Source organism: Perna viridis, chromosome 5 (assembly GCF_037379345.1).
Source record: "Perna viridis isolate PV_CMFRI_1.1 ecotype Kerala chromosome 5, ASM3737934v1, whole genome shotgun sequence".
NCBI lineage: Eukaryota > Metazoa > Mollusca > Bivalvia > Mytilida > Mytilidae > Perna > Perna viridis.
Window position 1 is genome coordinate 39,562,830 of NC_142449.1, and position 23,942 is coordinate 39,586,771.

Here is a 23,942-nt window from a genome sequence, read left to right on the forward strand (position 1 = left end):
GTAAACACTCAATATGTCGTGTAAGTACTGTAACACTGAGTTTCACTCAGATCAGATTTCAGTGTTAGAGAAACAAATGTCGCTGAGTGAAGTGTAATGCCACCCTCATATGAATCCCGAATGAGACTCAGAAAAGAGCTTCCGACACTGAATCTCAAATTATTTACGGATGACACCAGGACAGGTGTTGACTGTTGGGCCAGGTGAGTGCATATTGATTATTCGACTAAAATAAATGTCATAAACGGACCCAAATCTAAGTAAATGGAGATAATGTATTTGCAAGACAGTATAAGCATATATTTCAGGCATTCTTACTATAGCAACATGAGATATGATAAGTTTTCTGTACTAGAAGTGTCGTCTATCAGGGGATATCATAGGGAAAGGGGAAGGAAACAGAGAAATATATCGCAAGAAAATGGCGATTATTTCCTCTCGGAAAAGCCTTGGGTTCTTTAAAAATGCCCGATAAATATATAAAGTAACGCTGTGTTCTCGCTAACGAGATGTTCATTTCATTGGCTGTAAACTTAGCCGAAACATAACGAATATTGTAATTAGCCACGTGCATAACAGCTTTTTTTTAGGTTAAACCTCTAGATTCGGCATCCTTTATATAATAATTTACAAATAATATTCAAACCGTAGACATTTATTTGAAAATTTAAACAAACCAAGTACATATATCCAGGGGGTCATTTTTTTCTGTTAGTGGAAAAGGGGGTTCAGTTTTTTTTTAACTTCAAAGAGGGGGGGGCGGTCATTTTTTTGCACATGGATTTCAAGGGGGATCCAAATTTTTAGTTAAGCAGAGCATTACACCAGTCAAATTAAAACATATTTTACCACCATTAAACATTTTATTACATTGTCACATGCATGATCTCTGGTAAAACCAAGTTCACACATGAACATAACCATCAGGACCTAAAACATTTACAGTTATTAAATCAAATTGGTCCAACTTAACTGCTGACGATTCAATTTCCTTACCAATATCTTGAATCTCAAGAGCTGTGTCTGATTCTGCTTGATATTGATAAGACTTTTCCAAAGTATCAAGTTTTGGAATTGAAGACTTGAATTTTTTATTGTAAGAGATCTTTAACATCTCAACTGCTTTTGCTTCAAAGAGTAGTGAAGGGAACTACGGTTATAATGGTGATAAGAAGAATGTTATCCAGGGACAAAGGCCAGACATGGAAAACAGACGTACAAAGAACATGAAATTTTGTTAAAATCAAATATACAAATTAACAAAAGCAAATGAGCAACTATGACTCCACTATAAACTTGGAGCATGGACCAGGTGCGCCAGTAGGGTAAGCGTCCTCTATTTTTCTAGATACACCCGCCGAGTTGCTCATAAAAAGTCAAGTCCGGGGTAGACGAAAGAGGAAAGGAAAACCATGGCATGTTGAACAATTTAGTTTTCATGGCGCAGATGGATACACCATAGCGATCCACGATTTCATGATTACGACCATAACATAAACTTTCTATAGGGATGACTTCAATCTTGTAGCAACACAACCCTGTTCCAGAAGTTTATTTGTTAGAATTCTAGCGCGATACAAAAACTCTGCGTAGTTTCGGCAAGCTCTGCCATAATGTAGTAGTTGTTACATGTATATGAAAACTCCATACGCATGTTTAATAGAGGGGGTATCACATTTTAAAAAAATGTTTTTAAGGGGGATAAGAAAATATCATGGGGGGTCAAGAAAATTTTATATGATTTCAAAATCACCAGTCCCCCCTCCCAGGTAAATAATGATACATTTCTATATCCATTTGAATCGTAAGGGGGAAAAGGGGGCTATATAGTCAAATTTTGTGTCCCGGATCTTTTTATGTAATATTCAAACCAGAACCTTTTTTTTCGCCTATTGCATCTTTGTATTTATATAAAATCATATATCATTGTCCTGCCTTTCTATTTCAAATGTGATCCTAGCCCCGACCCCACTCATAAAAATCAACATGGTTACTCGGAGGCGTATTCTGATGGGGGAGTGCGCCCCCTAAAATTTGCAAAGCATGGGTTGTCATGGGTAGATTTAGGCGGTTTCAAGTTGAAACTTAAAATTTCTCGCTAATTTTACCACAAAAGATATCAACATTGCATCCACTCTATAATGTTTCAAAAATTTAACCTCAAAATTTGTGTCACCTCGCTCCGCTCGGCAGAATTTTTACTGTGCGCCCCTATCTAAAAACCTGGACCTGTCCCTGTTACTCCTACAACGTAAGAGGTTGAATTCTGTTCCTCTATACCCTAGGATGGCACCAAGTCAGAAAATAGCTTGTCAGACAATCTTTAGCATTGCTGGAGTATAATATGGTTTGCTACCCAATTATTGTATTGTTTTTTTTATATATATTTCTTTATTGCTTTTATGGAGAATATTAAAATAGTTTCAAAACAGGCAACTTGTTTCATGCTAGACGGTTAAAGCAAAATATGATGAAAGCTATTTACAGATTAGTGAACAGGGAAGGCTCCAGACACTTTGAAAAGGAGGGGTGCAAGCCAAAGTGATGGTGATGCTAACACATTATTTTCCATGTTTTGTCAAATTTACACATGAAAATGACTAATTTTCTGGTAAAAAGGAGGTGTGCCAACGCCCTCTGATCAATGAACAGGTATTACCAGCACAGTTGACTAATAATTATCATTCAATAAGATGTCCTATTAAACAGGTGCATCATGAGCTTATGGTATGATTATCTCTCTTAACTTGTGAAAAAAAAAATCACAATTTACCAGTCTTGTAGAGTTTATACAAGGAAACCATGAATTCAGATCAGTTCAATGTAAATTATAGGTGCAAGTACATGGCATGATTATGATTAGCTCAAAATTCAACAATAAATCTCTTCTTTTTCAAAATGTGTAATGTCTGTGAATGTTTATATTTTATTCTATTTACCCATGGAACTTGTTTTTTTTTTTCATTGATTGGTAGTGGTTTCAATGCATATTGCAATTATTTCTTGCATTTCAGGACAAGAATGTTTTACTGAATGAAATGATCCTGCTTTATACTACTTTACTATTATGACATTTTGAGGCGGTTTCATAGTGCTACCTCACAGAATCAACAGTTGCTTAGCCAAATAGTTGTTACACAAAATTACTTGTTCGAGAAGTAGTGAAAGATTTAGCACTCACTAGTCATAAGTAGAAAACTTAATTATACATGTACCATTTATGTTTACCAATGAGATAGTCATTGAAAAAACAAAGCAAGTAACGATTAAACTTCTACAAGTGAAATCACCACATGGGTATCAATAATGGGCAAACCACATACCATTAAGCAATCTATAAAAAGGCCCAAAAACAAATAAAGTAAAACTATTTACAAAAGACCATAACCAATCTAATCTACAGAAAACAATGAAGTAACTTTTTAGCTCAGTTGATAGTGACAGCTTGCAGTGCAAGGGATTCTAGGTTGTATTCCAGGATGGTACTGTCAAGAAGTATACATGGCTGTTATTGTATACATGTATGAAAGTGACTTTTACTTTTGAAGCACAACACATTTAAACCTTATACATTTGCCTAAGAAATATGCTTTTGAAAATATTTATTTTCAAACTTCAGCTTCATATCAGCTTTCATTACAGTGCAAGCAGAGATTTGAACAGCATTGAAGATCATCTAAATTATACATGTATGAATTCTTTTCAGTCATATATATACCATGGATGACCTGGAAGTATAAAAATCAGTAATAAATATACATAATACTCATATTCAAAGTTATTGTGATTCATGAATCCTGTACTGAAGTAGACCTCTATTTAAGTAAACCCTACATTATATGGATCATTGGATGTTTTTTTTTTTCTTCAAACAAAACATCCCATTATGCTAAAATATTATGTCTATGTTACAACCTTCATTTAAGTGTCATGGGAACTGTAGTGCTACATTTTAAGCGATAAACAGATATGGGATCTATCTACATTACAAATGTAGAAATAATACAAATACATTTCTAAAATAAATTGACTAATGAGAGTTTCTAGTGAACAATCAAAAGACGTTGAAAGTGGGGGTCCAAGCTAATAATTTCCTCATTTTTGCAAAAATTTTCCACATTACTTCCAACATTTCCCAACAACAGAGGTGGGTCCTACCTTTGGAACACTCCAAATCAATATTAATTTTTTTTTCAAAAAAAAAAAAGGCATAAAAATATTGTATACTGAACCTCAAATACCTACACAATCTATTATCATACTTCATTTGAACAGAGCTTCCTGTTATGTATGACTTGTCTGGTAACTTGTATCATTGGTAGGTGAACATGACAGCTGCATTCAAAATTTTCTGGAAAATATCAAAACATATTTCCTTTTAATATGGAAAGAGATACTGAAAATCAACATGGATAGACTTTTATCATACTGTGATGACTATGGTATAATTGTACATGTTCATGACAACATACTGTGCAAAAGAAATCTGATGACTGATAAAACTAGTTCATTATCCTTAGTTACTGATATACAATGTAAGTCAACAGCTTGTATTTATGGATCTATTAAAAAAGTAAAAAAAAATAGCACGATAAACTTCTTAAAAAATTGAAAATTGTGTCATATACAAGGTCATACAAATGTATATGTTAATGTTTAGATTAATTTCCAAATCATATAATTCATGTAGTTTACTTCAAGTTATGTATGAAATGTTCTCATATGACTTACATGTACAATACATTGGAACATTAAATATTGCTATTGATTGCTCTTGGTCAACTGTTCAGCAATACTTGTTTCACTGGAGTTTCCTTGACCTTGTACATGAATTTATTTTTGTCCTCAAAAATGAAATATGGGGTACTGTATACACAAATAACAGATTCTTGTAAGGTTTTGTTTGTTTTACCCTCATCATGTTCGACAAGTCTGTATCATAGACTGTTTCATTTAAATGAAAATCAACAGTCATTGACTCAACGACAACTCTTCATGTCTTTATAAAAATGTTTGTATGGACTATGGAACATGTATACAGTAGTCAGTACACATGTAAGGCTTAAGAAAGTTTCTTGTGTACCATATCTCCTGTAATTTGTACTGCACACATTTACTTAGACTGCAGCACATGATTTAGACAAATTATAATTAACAAATGCATGGTATATGATAAACACTTACATTATTTATCATAATTCTTCATTATTGTAACTGTGTTCGAGCTTAATAAAATATTTGTATTTTCATCATGGCGGCACTGTAAACAATAATGAATGCATATCATTAATCATTTAATGTTCGTTCGTTTTGCTAATCAATTTTTTGATATATAAAAATATAAAAACAAGAAAATATAGCAAACAATTGAAAGAAAAACAAAGTGTCATGTTCGAAATGAAAAAATACACTCCAATAAAACATTAATTTAGCGACAAATATGCCGAAGTTCATAAGCAAGCTGCTGATAAAAAAAACACAATGGAGAAAATTTTAAAGTTTGGTGTTTTTTGTAGAAGGTTTGGAATTATCTCAAACTACGATTTTCAGGTTCATTTGTATTCACCTTAATGTGTCACTTACTTTTTGGTGGAATAAATGTCCATATGTAAGTACACGAAACTCAAATTCAGACGACCCCCTCCCCCCCAATGTGACAGCATGGTTTTTCACAAAATACCGTTCGGAAGTCTGATTTTAGTTCAAAAGTCATGTAAAAGTCTGAGAATTTAGAACTTCTGTTTCCATGGGCTGCATCTATTTCAGGAAGCGGAAGTTCAAACAGGCTAAGGGAGACAACAATGCTCTTTTGCAAAATTCTGGTCTCACTAACCACTTCCGGGTCAAATGGCCACCCCCCTATGTAGTACCAAAAACACACTGAACCTAGACATATGCATTGTAAGTGCATTATTTGTGTGTATTATGATTAAAAGTAGTCAAAATAAAGCTGAGAATGTGTACTTTAAAATCATATATGTAATTAACTACAAAAGTGTATGAATATTGTTTACATGTGTGAGTAATTTGCCTCCATGCTGTCAGTTAGCAGAACAGGTAAAAATGTGGATTTTCAGTATTATTTATTCAAGTAAATTTTGTGAAGAATTTCTACTATGATCGTACCATTAGCATAATGATTTTGGAAGCCTTATTTTCCAAGCTTCGCAACGGTATGCAGCTTTAAGATGTCATTTGTCCTGGGAATTCACAGTGAGACTTTGAAAATTACTTTTTTAACATGTAAAGTAATGGAAACGTTAGAAGTGGTTAGTGAGACCATAAATTAAATTATGGCATATTTCAGAGAAATGCATAATTTGAGGAAAATTGCCTTTCCTGGTCATTATTTCCATTTTCCCATAAAATCAGTATAGTGATATTGGTAATCTGGCTATATTTTAAGAGGTGCATTGTGCAAGGTATTTTAAAAAACAACATAGCAACAAGATTTTTATCAGTAACAGTGACTCATAACTTGACGTCATCCATGAAATACACAACGTCACTGCTTGGGATATTCAAAGTACTCAAATAGTCACACAGCACAGACTAAGAATCACACAGTAATGAAATAGGTATGATATAAATTGTTGAAATCTGTTCTTTTTTCATAATGATAAATGATATTTACTATTACAACTTCTTGAATTATCATAGGTATCAATTTGGTGTGACAAGTTAGTTAAAATTGTAATTTTTTAGTAATTTAGGGAAAATATCACTGAGGGGCATGATATAAAAATGACCATTTCTTTGTAGTCCTATGTCTGATTTTGATAGTTTTGGTCTTATTAGACTCACAATACCACAAGCTTTCATAAAATGTAAAAAAAGAAAAACATAAAAACTCATAAAATGTTTTTAAGGTCTCACTAACCACTTCCGGGTCAAATGGCCACCCCCCTATGTAGTACCAAAAACACACTGAACCTAGACATATGCATTGTAAGTGCATTATTTGTGTGTATTATGATTAAAAGTAGTCAAAATAAAGCTGAGAATGTGTACTTTAAAATCATATATGTAATTAACTACAAAAGTGTATGAATATTGTTTACATGTGTGAGTAATTTGCCTCCATGCTGTCAGTTAGCAGAACAGGTAAAAATGTGGATTTTCAGTATTATTTATTCAAGTAAATTTTGTGAAGAATTTCTACTATGATCGTACCATTAGCATAATGATTTTGGAAGCCTTATTTTCCAAGCTTCGCAACGGTATGCAGCTTTAAGATGTCATTTGTCCTGGGAATTCACAGTGAGACTTTGAAAATTACTTTTTTAACATGTAAAGTAATGGAAACGTTAGAAGTGGTTAGTGAGACCTCTGTCTGCTAGAAAATACAAGGTAAACATGTCTACTACAAGTAATATAACATGAACTGTTTGAAAAAAAAATGGAATAAATGGCAGGTTTTAGTCCATATTAATTAAGTTTGTTCTCTTGTCGGTGTTTCAACTCTGAGTAAAGTCACTACACAGGCAGTGTTACTGTTAGTGTGTTACTGTTACTAGTGTTCGTCCAGAGAGTGAAGTCCGCTGCGACAGTCCTTTAATCTGACGTTTATGTCTCGTGTAAATAAATATATACATATACATATATGTAAAGATTGTGTTTCAGTAAAGATAACTTAATCTTTTCTGGTAGTCTCAAGTCTTTCCCTTTTTTAATTTAAAGAATTGAAAATGAAACCTAAAGTAAACCTAAATCTCATGGTGCTTGCTTGCAATGCCTACTTCATATTAATTTTATTGTGTAATTTATAAACAAGCACATTTAAAAGCATTCAGGCAGTGTATATTATAAAGTTTTTTTTTTATAGAATGCATTACAATAGGAGAGTTCACCAATCTCATTAGTGATGTCATATTCACTAATTTGCATATCATTAAGTGTCAGATTGGTTGGCAAATAAACAACTAAATGAACAATTGACAATTTCATGATTAGAATCCCAATTTTCAAAACTTAATAACTTTGTTATTTTATATTCAATTTTGGTTCTGTAGAATGTTTCATTTAGATAAAATAATTCATATTATGTATAAGAATTTATAACTGTTTTTCTTGAAAAAATAAATTTGTAGTGATATTCATATGTACACCTCTATTTTTGTATAAAATTATAGTTAAAATCTTATGTACATATAGTCTTATTGCTGAATAATTATTTAAATATTCCATGGATAAAAAGAATTTTATTTGCAATGTTGGGAATTTTTCTATTATCTCTAAAAATGAAAAAGTTATGATGATTTAAAGTTGATATCCTATGCCACTCAATGGATTTTTTGCCAACCAAAACCAAATCACAGGTAAGTGATGACGTCATGAAGAACTCTCCTATAGAATATGAAAGTTTATTTAACCCTTTCAATGCATTTCAAAAGTTTTATTCCTATCATCATTATATATGGTACAAACCCCTGGGCAGAGTTTATCTGATGACGTGTTTTACCTGAAAGACTGTAAATGTATTAATATGCGCTATTTCCGCGATGGACAGAAAAGCGCAAAAATTTTAACTATATAACGCTGATCTTTTCACTACACCGCGAAAAATGATATCCGCAAATATATTCACTTCACAGAATCTGTAAAACCCTGAAACCGCGAAAATAATCTGTTTACAGTAAATGTGTAAAATCCATGATTTAATACAGGCAAATCATTTTGATTCAAGAAAAAAGTTTCATCTGGAAAACATGATATATTAGTTTTAGTCGGTTTAATTCTTTGTTTGTCAAAAAAAAATCAGTATACTTCATATTTCACTCTATCTCACTAAATTTAAGCATATCAAGGTGACAAAACCGATAATAAATGTGCATGCAAATTAACAATACAAAAAAATACAAGTAATCAAACAGCCCAATGCCATCAAAACAAAGCTAGCTCTGCAAATATTTTGTTTATTTATTTTACACAGTTTTCATATTTCATATGTTTATTATTTGTTGCATGGTATCAAATGCAAATTTGTTTGATTGTTTCTCCCGAGACCATTTCAAACTTGTAGGTATTCATTTGCCATGTTTTCTGTTTGGCCCCGTGCAGGTCCGGTTGTTTAAAGAATAGGCCTGCAGCAGCGCTAAGCTTGTCGTAAAAGGCGACTAAATAGTGCTCAGAACCCTAGCCGGGGGCTAGGGTGCTCTGCCCACAGAGCAACTTGGATGTGTGCCCCAGGTGGTGGAATGGGAAACCCCTGGCATGTTACATGCTGGGGTTGTCAGTCTGTAATACGGAAAACCTGACCGCAAACCATAGTGGTGCACCGTGTTGGGAAAGATGCCACATTCCTCGCACGTTAAAGAACCCTACTGTGGTATTCTCCGGGAGTAGGAACCATAGGGCTCCGCCACAGGAGGCTAAATTGGCTGACCCTAACCACCTCTCCCTATTTCCAGTGGCAATCAAAATTTGTTGACCCCATTGTCCTTGTGTCCCATCCCTTTTTCATTTCATCATCATTTCATGTTCATTTTATCATCAGTTTCATGTTCATCGTCTGAATATAGCTGAAATATTGCTGCTCGGACGTTAAACCCCAACAAACAAACAAACAAACAAACAAAGTTTTCTGTTTGATATGCACAGAAAAATTTCATCAAATCATGTCAGATTTAAAGTTCTAAAGAATTAATTGGCATTGGGATATTATGATATGACATTAATATCTACCCGATAAATGAAGCATTATTAAGAAATTAGTTGAAAATTTCGAGTTTGAAGAATTTTTTTTTTCAAGTCAAAGAATACAAACAGCAATATTATAACATATGCAGAAGCAAACAGATTGCTATCAGATCTATTATTTTCTGAGGCGTATACCTTTTCTTTTTTGGGGGTGGGTGATGGTGGTGGTGATTTGTTAATTGAAGGCATGAGAAATATTTTAGCAGAAGCAGTATTTCTATTTGACATGAGTACTGGGAATTATTGATAAATGATCATATGTTTTCTTTATTTTGGCTAAGTAAAACTTTATTCAAAAATTAGGAATAAGCTTTAAATTTCTTTTAAACACCCTAGTCCCCTTCCACTAAAAAATAGTACAATGCTTGTTGCCTTTTAGTTTAAGATATACAAATTCCTGTGCAAGAACAGTAGTTTAAGATATACAAATTCCTGTTCAAGAACAGGAAATGTATATTGTACAACCACTTGTTGTACTAAAACCCTGTATTGAACGAGCCAATATAGGTATTCAGTGCAATTTGAACGATGACAAAATTGTCAAGTTGGCTATTTATTTTTATTACAAAATTATATATTTAGTTCCATCATGTACCTGTTGGAGGTTTGGCTAGCCATACAATTTGGTTTAACAGCTTATTCACTTGAAAATATCTGTACTATGTAAGGAACATTGTTGCTAATTTAATTTTTCTGGTTTATCCTTGATTCTTTAGTTTTTTTACTATTTGATATCTTCCTTGCCGATTTATGACTTTTAGTTCGGTAAATTTGTTATTACTTTTATTTAGCTAACTCATACACGTTGCAAGTTACTCTTATTTTTCTACTTTTCTTCTTTTTTGCACTATTTTGTGTTGTCATTTTGTTCGACTGTTCTTATCTTCAATTAACATACTTTTCTTAAATATTTTGAAAACGGAGAAAATTAAGTCTGCGAACTGTTAAACTAAAATATGTAATGGCGAGCAACTCCCTGGATAGACTAAGCATACATTCCATTTATGCAATTTAAAGAGTCATGTGGTGTTCTTTTTTCAAATGTAAGTGTAATTTAAACCAAGAGAGACTATAGTCCTGCATCATTTTCAACATGGAGTGACCCCTGTTAGTAGTTTTGCAAAAGGCTAACATTTCCACTGGTACATTAACTAAAACATCATAGCACTGTTTATAATATGGAATAAAAAAAAAATATGAGATATTGTAGCAGGTACATTAATTCTGAATATACAGTTTTAGGTATGTCTCCTGGAGTGAAGTGGACAGCTATTGTTTTGACGTGCACTAAGAAGGAATGGGGAGAGGCACTTCAAAAAGGTTTATAACTACAGCATTAATTTTAAAGAAAAGTTTTAATATCATATATATTAGATCAGGGTAACTGTACTACTTTCAGAAGCACTGAAAAACTTTCAGAAATTAAGACTTTCCAGAAAGTACTGGATAAATTAAAGAATGTCAGAAATCATGATGATCATATAGCATTTTTTTGGTTATCATTTTTATAAGTGACTGAATCCAATTATGAAATTTTAAAACAGAGATTTGTGTCGAGACACAACACAAGGACATATACATTATTTACCTGTATTGTTATGTTTTTTTCATACGACATTTATTATGCTTTTCAATTCGCAATATAATATTTGACACAGAAACCTTGACCTTTCATTTTCGCATGTTTTGCTACAAAAGCCTGTATGGTAATATTTCCATCTTTTATATGTAGAGTTAGAACTTCGTCAAGCAAAGGGACATATAAACAAAGATGTCATAGTGTTAACAGTAGAAGATCCAAAGTGTAATGTTGGAAGTGGCGGAGCAACTATTAATGCACTATTGACTGTCACTGAATACATCAGTGCTAAAAAGGGATACTCAGTATGTTAAACTAACGTGAATAAACACAGTATTTCCCATTTTGTAACAAACAAAGCTACCTCGTTTTGCTAGAGTTGTCCTTGTGTGAGCATGATCATATTAAATGTAATTAGGACTCACATTTGATTTGATTAAAAGTAGGAATTTTTATAACTGTCCCAAAAGTCTAAATTTTATAAACTCTTATGTGTCCTTGGCACAATAGGGTATGTAAGTCTTATCACATTACCCCATAGTTTCACGAGAATGGGTCCAAGTCAACCATTCAAATGCATGGAAATTTATCATATCCAGAGCGTTGAGTTCACTAAGAAAAGCAAAACATCTTTCAGTTTAAAAATACCCACAAAAATGGCAACAATATGCAGATCGGTCATCAAATTTCTATACTTTCTACATAAAAAATTCTGGTAAGGAAAATGAAACTAGAACTAGACTTACAAATCCTATATCTAGACTAGAATGGCCATGAAAATATCACATTTTTTATTGTATTTTTTTTTTAAGATATTGACTTGCATGATAACCCTAGCATAAATTTGAAAAAAATATAAATGATGTATAAAGTATGTCATACCAGTTGCTGTATATGTGGAAGGACAGTTTTTAATAAAAAAATATTTCAATGCATAGACTTGCTTACAAGAATATTATATGATAAAAAAAACCACAATAGGATAAGACTGTATGCATGTTAAAAAATGGTTTGTGAATAAATAGCTGGGGTATTACTAGAATTGTGTATAACAATTATTTTTCCTGTCTTTATTATTTTATGTGACTTCACCACTGGATTTTACATGAAATACATTTGTGGTTAAAAGATGATCTTACAATAGCACAAAACAATTACAACAAGTAAGCTTTCAAACTTATTAAGTCTGTACTACAGAAAAAAATGATTGCCAAGTAGACTTTCTTTTTTATTGAAACAGGTCATCAACAGTGATGTTCTTCAGGAGTCATACATCCTCATTTTGCACAGTGTAAGTGACAATTTTGAGTAGAATTATTAGACAGAACAGATGTAGAAAATAAAAAAAATGCCCCAACCAATATTGTTTTTTAAAATTAATTTGATGTTCATTTAATACATTATGACATGATTATTACAACTGAAAGTTACATACCTGGTAGTTCCAATACCTAAAAGAGATCTTGTGATCTAGGTGAATGAAATTTATCACTGAAGTATTTGCTTAAATTAATTTAACAGTTTAGTCTAGCAGATTGTAGGGGGAAGGGTTACATTTGAAGACAAGATTTTGAGGTAGTTTTTTGTGTCCACTCCAGAATCTTTATGGTTTTGTCATATTTTGAACCGTCACATTTATATCATTGTCTCATAACCTCCCACTATTTATTTGTTTGATTTTTTTTCAGGGGAGATTGTATCCATATGATCCATGTGGCCGTACATTCATGACATTACCAGTCAGCTATGCCAATCCTGAATATGATAGTCTCATTACTAATGTTGACCTACTTATAAAGAATATTTCTGAAAAGGTGCTTTACATGTTTTGAATTTTGAACTTTCACTCATTAGAGTTACTCATTAGCATAATTCAAAAACATGTATTTGTTATCATTCCAAGTAAGTAGTAGTTCACCTAGCAAGTTGTATGATATAAACTTTGAAGGGATTTTTAGTTTGATAGAAGTTTTATGATATGTTTTTTTTTCAGAATAGGGCTTTAATCATGATAGATTTCCATGAAATTTGAAACAGTAAATATAATCATAAAAGCTTCGATGGGATTGAGTTGCACAGAAATTTGCAAAAGGAGGCTTTTTTTCAGTAGAGGGACTTAGGTAAAAATCATACTTTTACTCTTGTCATCTAAATACAGCCTTCGTTTGGAAAGCTTGCATGAGATTGATTTTAACAGAAATCTCTGTCAAGGGATCTATTTCTGTGATGAAGTGTCCAATACTTAGGCATGCTCTATAAAGTTTTCGTTTATGCTATTGTTTCTGTTACAGCTTGCAGTTAAGTCAGGTCCAGGATTATGGATTTCTAGTACAGATATGATATTATCTATTCCTAAAAATGCAGGTTTGTATTTCTCATGCATCATTCAAGAATTTAGCTTTTGTAATTTGTTTGTCAAAGAGAAGTTTTTATGAAACATATACTGTAAAAGATCTTATTCTTTCATTGGTATCAATTTTAAGGTGTGGTTAACTTTTGTTGGTTTGTGAAATTTTACTTAAAATTTTGTTTTACACTAGGCCATTATGAGTTAATTCTTTTATTCTCATGCCATTTCATGAATACCAATGAGGATGTTTATATATTGATCATGAAATGGGAAAAATATAATGGATGTGATTTTTTGTGTAAATGGGATAATTAGAAATGGGCAACCCTCAAGGTAGACAACTGAAGGGAGGGACTAAGGTCTCATTAACCAATGTAATCAAAAGAATGTAATCCAGGGACAAAGACCAGACATGGAAAACAGACATACACAACAAAGAACATAAAGTAACTAAAATCATGCATGCAAAATAACAGAAGTAAATGAGCAACTCGGACTCCACTAAAAACTGGGAGCATGGACCAGGTGCACCGGTAGGGTAAGTGTCCTCTGCTTTTCTAGAAACACCCGCCAAGTTGCTCATAAAAAGTCAAGTCCTGGGTAGACAAACGAGGAAAGGAAAACTATGACCCGTTGAATACATCATTTTTCATGGTGCTGATGGATACACCAGAACGATCCACAAGTTCATGATGACGACCATGAAACTTCTGTAGTGATGACTTCAGTCTTGTAGCAACATAACCCTGTTCCAGAAGCCTATTTGTTAGAGTTCTAGCGCGATACAAAAAGTCATGTGTTGTTTTGGCAAGCTCTGGCATAACGTTTGAGTTGTGATATGAACACTCCATACGCAGGAGCCGAAGGGATGTTGCCACAGATGAAAGGAAAGTTGACAATTCTGAATGAAAAGTCATCACGTTTGTCATAAAGTTTGGTCAATAGTTTTCCTCTAAGTGTAGGTCAAGATATGAGGCTGACTTCATAGTGTCTGTAGTATCCTTTATCTCAAGTTCTTTTGGATAGATGCAATGTATCAAATCCCCGAAATTAGGATTGTTTAAAGATAATATGTCATCTATATAGCGGAAACTGAGATTGAAGGATCTAGCCAAATGATATTCTTTCTTTCTGATCAGATCAGCTATAAAGTCAGTCTCATAAGAGTGAAATAGGTCAGCAAGTAAAGGAGCACAATTTGTTCCCATTGGAATGCCGACCGTTTGTTGAAAAACACGTCCACCATACTGGACAAATATGTTGTCGATTAAAAATTCCAGCATTTTGTAAACATTTTCCTCTGTATATTTGGAAGATGATTTGGAATTCAAAATAAATCTGAGAATGTGTACTTTAAAATCATATATGTATTTTACTACAAGTGTATGAATATTGTTTACATTTGTGAGTAATTTGACTCCATGCTGTCAGTTAGCAGAAAAGGTGAAAATGTTGATTTTCAGTTGATTGATTGATTGTTGGGGTTTAACGTCCGAGCAGCAGTATTTCAGCTATATTCAGATGATTTTCAGGATTTTTTTATTCAAGTAAATTTTGTGAAGAATTTCTATGGACATTGTACCATTAGAGTAATGATTTTGAAAGCCTTATTTTCCAAGCTTTGTAATGGTATGTAACTTTAAAGTGTCATTTGTCCTGGGAATTCACAGTGGAACATTGAAAATTACTTATTTAATATGTAAAGTAATGGAAATGTTAGAAATGGTTAGTGAGACCTAAGAACTAAGGATTTATTTTTAGGTAGACTTAATTGCCTCCAATGTTCAGAAAAGGCTATGTTTGATCAATTAACGCTTTAATTATCATTGATTACTTGAGAAATTAAACATTTTACAGATATTCCCTGGAAATCTTGTAATGCCTGTGCCGTAACTGTACCCAGTACTCCTAAATATTGTAGAGACCATGGAGTTTATAAGATTGATCAAGATGTAAGTTATTTTAATCCATTTATATAAAGATTGTCAATTTTTATCAATTGATGGATTGATGATAAAGTGATTATTTTTAGTCTTGCAGATCATTTATTTAATCCCTATCCAAATCATTCCAAGTATTTAAGAATTGACAGTTGTCCCTTTCCATACCAAAACAATATAATGTGACTCAATTGGAAGCTGCGCCTTTTTCTTGGGTGTAATTAGTTTTGCTTCCATGAACAAGTACATGACTATGCGGATGAAATTTTCAGTTCAGTACAAAATACACAAAGAAAATAGATTACAATCTTTATTAGAATAACAATTTCAACATGTTTTTCGAATTTTAGGGAAATGTTGGAGATATATTGTACCAAAAAGATTTGGGAAGTCTCGAGTGTTGTGAAAGGCCTGATGGAAAAGTTCCAGTGGTAAGTTCTTGGTATGATAGCTTAAATGAATAATTCCAAATTGTTCACATTTCAGTCAAGTCTCTAAACATGATGACATTATCGTCAAGCATGCTTTCTATAGAAACAAGAAAACTGGCCAAAGAATGGCTACCCTCCTATTTGTGCAGAATATGATTATGCCCAATACTGTAAACATACTAATTTTCCCTATTTTCACAGAACAGAAAACTGGAAATAATACCAGAGAAAATGAATTTTATCACTATATAATGGAAAACATTTTTTTTGAAACCACGAAAATTGATACTTGTAAATATGTTAACCTGATAGAATTTGCAAAATATAGTAATCACAAAAATAAATACATTTACAGCAGTCACACAGTGAATTTTAAGTATGATTCAAAGTACTGATTAATAATATTTATCTCCCATTTTAGGTGTGTTCAGTGGTTTATTTCAGCTCTACAGTTTCACAGAAGCTACTCGGTTTTTACATGAAGCCTCCTTTAGATGCTTGTACTTACATGGGGCTTGACAGTGGGGAACCACCTATACAGGTATTGGTTTTTAAAATAATGCTTTAAAAGTAGTGAACAGAATATAGATTCATATGAAAAAAGCTTCCTGATATTTGCTATTGGATGCAGGACATCCACAATACATAGCTACCTTTATAAGGTCCTTTTAATACAGATGTTGTATCAGTGAGATTTGGAAAAAGTATTAGAAAGTATTTCTTTAGGAAACATCATGGTTACAATTGCCATTTGATGTCATTTTAATATATTAAAATTTTGTAGTATTTTTTCTGAATTCTGATCATTTATTATAGCTTAAAAATACAATGTTCTATTCTGAACATTCCATATAATCTATATCATTACAGCTATCATTGTTTTTTGATGTGATGTTACCCATGGCAACAGCAGTTACTGAAAAAGAATTTGTATCAGGTCAAAGTTCAAGAAGCATGGAAGATAACTCTCACATTGATAAAACAATGATTGCAGCTAGAACACTATTATGGAAACAACTAAGCAACTTTAACATATGGAGCTGTAAGTAAATGTAAAGTTTTGAAATTTATTATATGTTAATAAATATGTTATTTCATATTGGCCCTGTTATAGGTTTGAGGTCTGTCATATTGGTTGAGGTGGTCATATTGGCCCCGAGGCATCACTGAGGGCCAATACCGCTGTTGAGGCCAATATGATTGACCAAAACCTATAACAGGGCCAATATCAAATTACATATTTATTGACAATTTTATTCACCAACTCAACTAGATGATTTGTAGAACAGTTGTTTTCGTGTTTTACCAAGAACATGTAGGTTTATTTGCATTAATCAGTCTTAAATATCCTTTTTGTATAAAATGGAAGATTTTTTGTGTGTTTCTGCAGCTTTTAGTCCGGCGATCAAAGTTCCTTAATAATACAATTCTGAAAGCACATTTTAGATATACAAATGTGCAATTGAAATTATATTCTGCACTTTTGTTTTAGGCATTACAATAGGGTTGTCAGGTGTAATAATTATTGGTTTGCATATCATAGTTATGTTGGATTCCTTTTTTTTTGTTTTCTATATGCATATCCTTTGATTCTAGTTTGTCTGGTTTATATTACATTATGTATGTTTTTTATATTTGGTCTGAAGCTCCTTAGAGCTTGTGATTGTATTTGAATGATATGCCAACTCAAATTCAAGTTTTCTTACCTTATTCTTAGTTTTTTATTTGTTTTGTTAATTATATACATGTTAAGGTACATATGCATAAATAATCCAGCAGGATAATGAAGTGCTAATATCTAATTCAAAATGGTGGTATCAAGTGACCGGAAGTTATGATGCAGTATTGGCCCTGGTTTGATCCATATTGACCCCGTATAGATGCCCGGTTTGAATTCATATCAATTGGTCAGTTTTAGACGTATTTATTGTATTTTGGGTAGTTGGTTAATAATTTGTTTTAAACCTTTCAATTTCATATATTCCCCATAAAATGTAATATTTGAAGAAAAGAAAATATTTTGATACAATGTAGTGTATATTTTTTGTTTAATTTTTCAATGAAGCAAGTGATAGCAGCTGACCCACAAAGCATACTTATTTAAGTTTTCAAAGCTATACCTCATTTATTTTCTTTGCCCTTAAGGTATGATAGAGGAAGGAACATTCCATTATTTATCCAATACGGTAGTAAATCACAAACACCAACTAATGGACTGTCCCATGAAAGACAATTTTCCCAGGACAGAGTTGACGTGGAACAAACAGTCATATGCATATATACAGGTATTAAATGAAAATGGTGTTGGAAATGAAGTAGATGATATGCTTCATTATCACATGGAAGAAAATAATGCCTGTTACTGTATTTAGTGGGAAGTGATTAAGCACACCATTATGTCATATATTATACACCCATTCAACATGTGAGTGGTATATTGTTATCACCATCTCTGTCAATCTGTCATTCTGTCTGTCTGTCATTTCTTTTGCATTTCACTGCAATTGTCTTGACTCCCAATGGAAAGATTAATTTCAAATTTGGCATGTAACTTTATATAGATGGGGCATACGTTTTTGGTTGCTGTCCCATTTCAACATCCTGTATGAGTGGGGTATACCTACATGACAATACTTGCTAGTTAATGTTATAATAGTCTTTACCTGATACTTCAAACCCTGACTAATTTTACAATGATTTTTAATGACTACTTAGAATGAAATAGTGCAGCCATTTCTTAAGATGAACCAATAAACATGCTTCCCTGCATCAGTTATGTGGAAGGTAATACAGTGAAACTTCTCCAAACCAGCCACCACTGGGACAAGAAAAAATGGCCGGTTTATAGGGGTGGCCGGTTTTGTGAAAAATAGCAATGCATTCTAAAAACTGTTTCCATTAATGTGTTATATAACCCTACACCTTGTCAGTTTGTTGGTCGAGATAAGTTTAATGCCAATTCAAAACTTTTGCCCTTTTATTATATTTCAAAGCTTGCATCATTTGTAAATGATTTGATTTTACAAACGGTACTGCCAACAAAATAATGTTCACGGTTTTGAAAGAATGTGTATTAAAGATCCAAGGGCTATTGATGGTAATTAATTATTTGTATTGTTTTCGTAAATTAACCATCAACAAAGTCTAATAATTTCACTCCTGTGTTGTTTTGGCTTGGGTACAGGTGACATTAATTGACAGTTAAAAGATTGTAAAGATCATACTATTAAATGACCCCAGTTGCCTGACATGTGTACACACCAATTAACAGCCAACACAAGTGATAAAATGTAATGTCTGGATTAAATTTGTTGTCCAAACTACTGTCCCCTTCAATTATCATCTGTCCACTGATGAAATGCAAACCAGTCAGTGAATGAATTATTAATTACGTAATATTACGTAATCATTTACAGTTTTGTTGACACATTTATTACAGGTGAACAGTAATTGAGCAGCCTGAATTGAGAGGTTGTTTTTTATTTGAAATATGTAACTAAAACTCTGAAAAACTGGCCGTTGTACGGTTTTAGGAGGTGGCCGGTCTAAGACAAAACACACAAGTTTTAAGGTATATTGGCTGGTTTGAAGGGAAGACTGGTTTTCTGAGGGTCCGGTTTGGAGAAGTTTCACTGTACACGCATTAAACAATATCTCCTCAAAAAGTTTGTTGTTACTCAGTGTATGCTAAAGGGCTCATAAGTCTTGTCACATGGCAATGTCTAACACTTCCATTCAAAAGCATTGGAAGTGGTTGTTTATGGAGTAAAGAATACAATCATTTCAACAAAAACATCTTATGGGTAAATATGATGATAAACTATTTCTACACTATAATAATATAATAAACTTATTAGTCAAACAAAATAGAAACTTTTGATAGTTATGCATCATATTGTTGTACCCGTACGTAGCACAGTAAATTTGTTTTAAAATGCTTTTAACTGTAAAATTTGCAGATCAAAAATTTAATTAGAAACAAGACTTACAAGGCCTCTTAGTATTTGTTGTATATTTCACTGAGCAGAAATGGTTGAATGAGAGTATTTTTAGTATGACATAGCATGGAACATTTTATTATAAATTCATGCAATTTTCTCACTTTTATAGTCAGGAGTGAAGGTAGATGAAGAGAGTACCATTATAAATACTGTATTGTCGGGAAATGTAGAAGTTGGCAGTAAATCAGTTGTCACTGGTTGTCAGATCCATGGAAATGTCATCATCCAGTCAGATTCATTTGTCTCAGGGCTAAAAATAGAGGCCTATGAGGTAAAATCTTTGTAGAATTCAACAATTGATTAACCTTAAAACTTTCTAAGTGTGACAAATGAAATAGGGAAAAGCTATTGAGAATGATGTGATACAAATTTATTACCAGCTTTAACATACATGTACTTCCACCGATTGTGTGAAAAGGTAGATAGGGCATTAAAAACCTCCATTTACATTTTTTCTGTTGTTACTTTACATTTTCTTCTTAAAGCTACTATTGTGATACATTTTATGTACTAAAATAGGTCCTATGACAACAATACTCCAACATAAACAGAACAATATTAGAATCTCTCAACAATACATCACATTTCCTTCCATCTAGTTGTGACCCTCATAATTTCTCCCTCGACTTTAGAACTGTTGTTATTCTGTATGTCTGAGATCAAAGGTTAAAGGCAAGCAATAGCTATAACAAAAGATATGAGAAACTTAGATAACTTTTGTTTGTTTGTTGGGGTTTAACATCCGAGCAGCAATATTTCAGCTATATTCAGACGATCTTAGATAACTAAATGATCTTTTAGAATTTGACAGAAAAGAGATAAACCCAAGGGAGGCTTATTATCTGTATAACTTAAAAAAACTGCAGAATTTCAGTAAGTATTTCACTTATTTTGTTATTAACAAATTTTATTTATATCAACCATAATCCTTAATTTGTACACTAAATCTTTTTTTATGTTGCAGACAAGAAAAACCATTAAGTTTGCAGATGCCATTGTTGTTCAAGGTTTTAACATTGATATTAAATCCTTAGGGATGACCAGATATGTACTTACTACACATGGTAGATTTGATCTTATTCAGGTAACTCATGGCCTAATTATTGTAACTTGGAGGTACTAATGTGGGAAAATCTTTGGACAAAACAATATCAGGAAGTAATGATTTGTGAGGTTTTTTGTGCAGGACATCCTAAGGAACAATCATGCTTTCATTAAATAAGTTTGTGCTTGGAAATATTTTCTATTTTCAGGAATTAAATTATTTTTTAGGTTGTTGGCTTATCAATCTTTTTCAATTTTTTTTATCTTTTGATTATCCAAGTAAATTTGAACTTGTCACTTACTTAAAAAGGAAAGAGTCACTTTAACATGTAGTATTATAAGTCCATCTTGACTTTAAAGAAGCATATAAAAATGTGGTACTAGATTTATTCTTGCTTGATAATAGAGATAAGTGAATGTTTGTCTAATTTAAGATTATTGAATTTATTTAGCAACCAATGTGGAGATCTACTAGTAATTTCTGTAACAGTCCATGGGTTGTCATTATGAACAGAACTGGTATAATAAAGGAAGATCTTTGGCCTTCAGATTGTGTAGGTACACATGAAAAATTAATTGAAATGGTTTTGGAAGATCTTTCTAAATGCAATAAATGAATTTTATAATTGTCAGTGTCTATCAGAAAAAAACTTATTGCTGGATCGCATCATTATAATGATATATGCAGCTACAAAAGTGGATAATTAGAATAGTATAGGAAATGGAAGTATTGTTGTTAATCGGCTATACACTCCTTAACTCTGCTTATCTGAGGGTGTCCTTCATATAAAAACCCCTTGCAGTTTTTGTTCATCACAATATCAAAGTCTTAGACATTTGTTTAAAATTGTTTATAGGATAATGACGACCAGTCAATAATGACAGCCAAGCTTTTTCCTGTGTTCCATGCTACAGAGCAGATAGGACTGAAGGAGATTTTATGGTTACAAGGTCAGATAGAAGACCAAGATAAAACTATATTGAGAAGGTAATTTTCAAACTGATCAAATTTTTAGAAAGACTTTGTTATTTGCATTTCATATGTACATTGTGGTCTGAAAAAAAATCTTTTGTTAATCTTTGCTTTACAAAATAGGTTTTGTATTTCAAATTTACGCTTACATTTAAAAAAGAATGCATTTGAACTTCCAAATGTACATCTCTTTGCTTAAGTCAAAACATCAAGAAATATTGATGATGATATTGATACTGTTGTTTACAGATGGAGGTCTGCATGGAGATTGTCACTAGAAGAAATATTAGATTTGATCAATTTAGACGAGGAATTCCACTGGAAAAGGTACTATTTCATTTTTTTTTCTGTATATGTATACTATTTAAGCCGTTAAATATTAAAAAAAAAATTCTTGACAGAATAGAGACCATTACTCTGATGGAAAAAAGATTAGATAAAACAGCTTAAATGACTGAGAAGTGAACCTCAAGTATGAAACACTATACTTCCTTTCTTCTGTTCCAAACCACTGGGTAAAGAAAATCTCTGGCACCACAAAGGTGGCAGTCATAACAGATATTGTAAAGTGGGTAATTTTCTCTGATACCAATTTTTTTTCTTTGAAGAATTATTCGAAATGTTTATATTGTGTATGTAAATTACTCTGATTTTTTAAGTTTCAACTTTGAACTAAATGTTCAACTTCACTCTCATATTAAGTATTGCCAGTGTTCAAAAGCAGTATTTAACCAATATCCATAAATATTTGTTTTCAGAAACCTTTTTTATGACGTATGTGAAAGGAATATATCCGATGGACTGATTAAAAAGAAGAATGTAGGATTTAGAAGTATCTATACCAGCACTGTAGTGGATGGATTTACTGAAAATATCCTCAAAACACTTGACAAAGGTAAGATAAACCAAAACATTTGACCAAGGTATGATAATCCAAAACACTTGAGCAAGGTAAGATAAAACATTTGACCAAGGTATGATAATCCTAAACAATTGACTAAGGTAGGGTACTTTGAAAGTACTATTGTTCATGGGGTATAAATTTTAGTGGTTTGCATGGGTAGGCCAAACCAAGAAATTTGTCTCCCAATGAAAAGGTGATTTCCATTGAAAACCTCAAAAACATGAATTCAAGAATCCACAAACTTGTGTGTCTTCCCTAATCCACAAAAATTGGTATCCACTAATTAAAGTACTTTCACAGTAATTCAAAACACTTTACCATGGTGTGATAATCCAAAACATTCCACCAACACATGATAATCCAAAACACTAGACAAAGGTATGATAATACCAAAACACTTGACCAAGGTGTGATAATTCAAAACACTAGACCAAGGTGTGATAATAACAAAACACTTGACCAAGGTGTGATAATCCAAAACACTTGATCAAGGTGTGACAATCCAAAACATTCCACCAATGTGTGATAATCCAAAACACTAGACCTAGGTGTGATAACCCTAGATACTTGACCAAGATGTGATAATCCTAACTACATGACCAAGGTGTGATAATCCTAAGCAATAGACCAAGGTTAGATAATCTAAAACACCAGTCCAAGATTTGATAATCCTAAACACTGGACCAAGGTATGATAATCCCAAAACACTTGACCAAGGTGTGATAATACCAAAATGCTTGACCAAGATGTGACAATCCAAAACATTCCACCAATGTGTGATAATCCAAAACACTAGACCTAGGTGTGATAACCCTAGATACTTGACCAAGGTGTGATAATCCTAACTACATGACCAATGTGTGATAATCCAAAACACTAGACCTAGGTGTGATAACCCTAGATACTTGACCAAGGTGTGATAATCCTAACTACATGACCAAGGTGTGATAATCCTAAACACTAGACCAAGGTTAGATAATCTAAAACACCAGTCCAAGATTTGATAATCCTAAACACTGGA

At 32.5% G+C, this 23,942-nt stretch overlaps 2 protein-coding genes and 1 long non-coding RNA gene across 6 annotated transcripts in view; 1 reads left to right on the forward strand and 2 right to left on the reverse strand.

Annotated features, from left to right (window-relative positions):
• LOC148617450 (AKT-interacting protein homolog A-like) overlaps window positions 1–433 on the reverse strand; it is a 36,830-nt gene extending 36,397 nt beyond the window's left edge. The window contains exon 1 of the mRNA XM_088585148.1: window positions 319–433. The gene's annotated coding sequence lies outside the window, so the exon portion shown is untranslated. The remainder of the gene's footprint in view (window positions 1–318) is intronic.
• Window positions 1–23,942, forward strand: part of LOC148617448 (L-fucose kinase-like) — a 134,051-nt gene that overhangs the window by 90,223 nt on the left and 19,886 nt on the right. For 3 of the 4 annotated variants that reach the window (XM_088585141.1, XM_088585143.1, XM_088585144.1), the window contains exons 1-18: window positions 5,780–5,818; window positions 7,329–7,350; window positions 10,936–11,019; window positions 11,432–11,583; window positions 12,519–12,569; window positions 12,967–13,092; window positions 13,570–13,642; window positions 15,486–15,580; window positions 15,919–15,999; window positions 16,421–16,540; window positions 16,870–17,041; window positions 18,145–18,284; window positions 20,110–20,271; window positions 20,965–21,084; window positions 21,497–21,598; window positions 21,902–22,032; window positions 22,267–22,344; window positions 22,776–22,912. In XM_088585141.1, coding sequence (XP_088441267.1) covers window positions 10,944–11,019; window positions 11,432–11,583; window positions 12,519–12,569; window positions 12,967–13,092; window positions 13,570–13,642; window positions 15,486–15,580; window positions 15,919–15,999; window positions 16,421–16,540; window positions 16,870–17,041; window positions 18,145–18,284; window positions 20,110–20,271; window positions 20,965–21,084; window positions 21,497–21,598; window positions 21,902–22,032; window positions 22,267–22,344; window positions 22,776–22,912 — 1,816 coding nt within the window. In that variant the 5' untranslated portion in view covers window positions 5,780–5,818; window positions 7,329–7,350; window positions 10,936–10,943. Of the gene's footprint in view, window positions 1–5,779; window positions 5,819–7,328; window positions 7,351–10,935; window positions 11,020–11,431; window positions 11,584–12,518; window positions 12,570–12,966; window positions 13,093–13,569; window positions 13,643–15,485; window positions 15,581–15,918; window positions 16,000–16,420; window positions 16,541–16,869; window positions 17,042–18,144; window positions 18,285–20,109; window positions 20,272–20,964; window positions 21,085–21,496; window positions 21,599–21,901; window positions 22,033–22,266; window positions 22,345–22,775; window positions 22,913–23,942 lie in introns of those variants that run through there. The other variant, XM_088585142.1, reaches the window with a different exon arrangement.
• LOC148617451 (uncharacterized) lies at window positions 3,586–5,813 on the reverse strand. Its single transcript, XR_015922502.1, has 4 exons — window positions 5,584–5,813; window positions 5,185–5,260; window positions 4,246–4,351; window positions 3,586–3,728 (listed from the first exon to the last, which is right to left on the reverse strand). It is a non-coding gene; the product is annotated as an uncharacterized LOC148617451 (long non-coding RNA).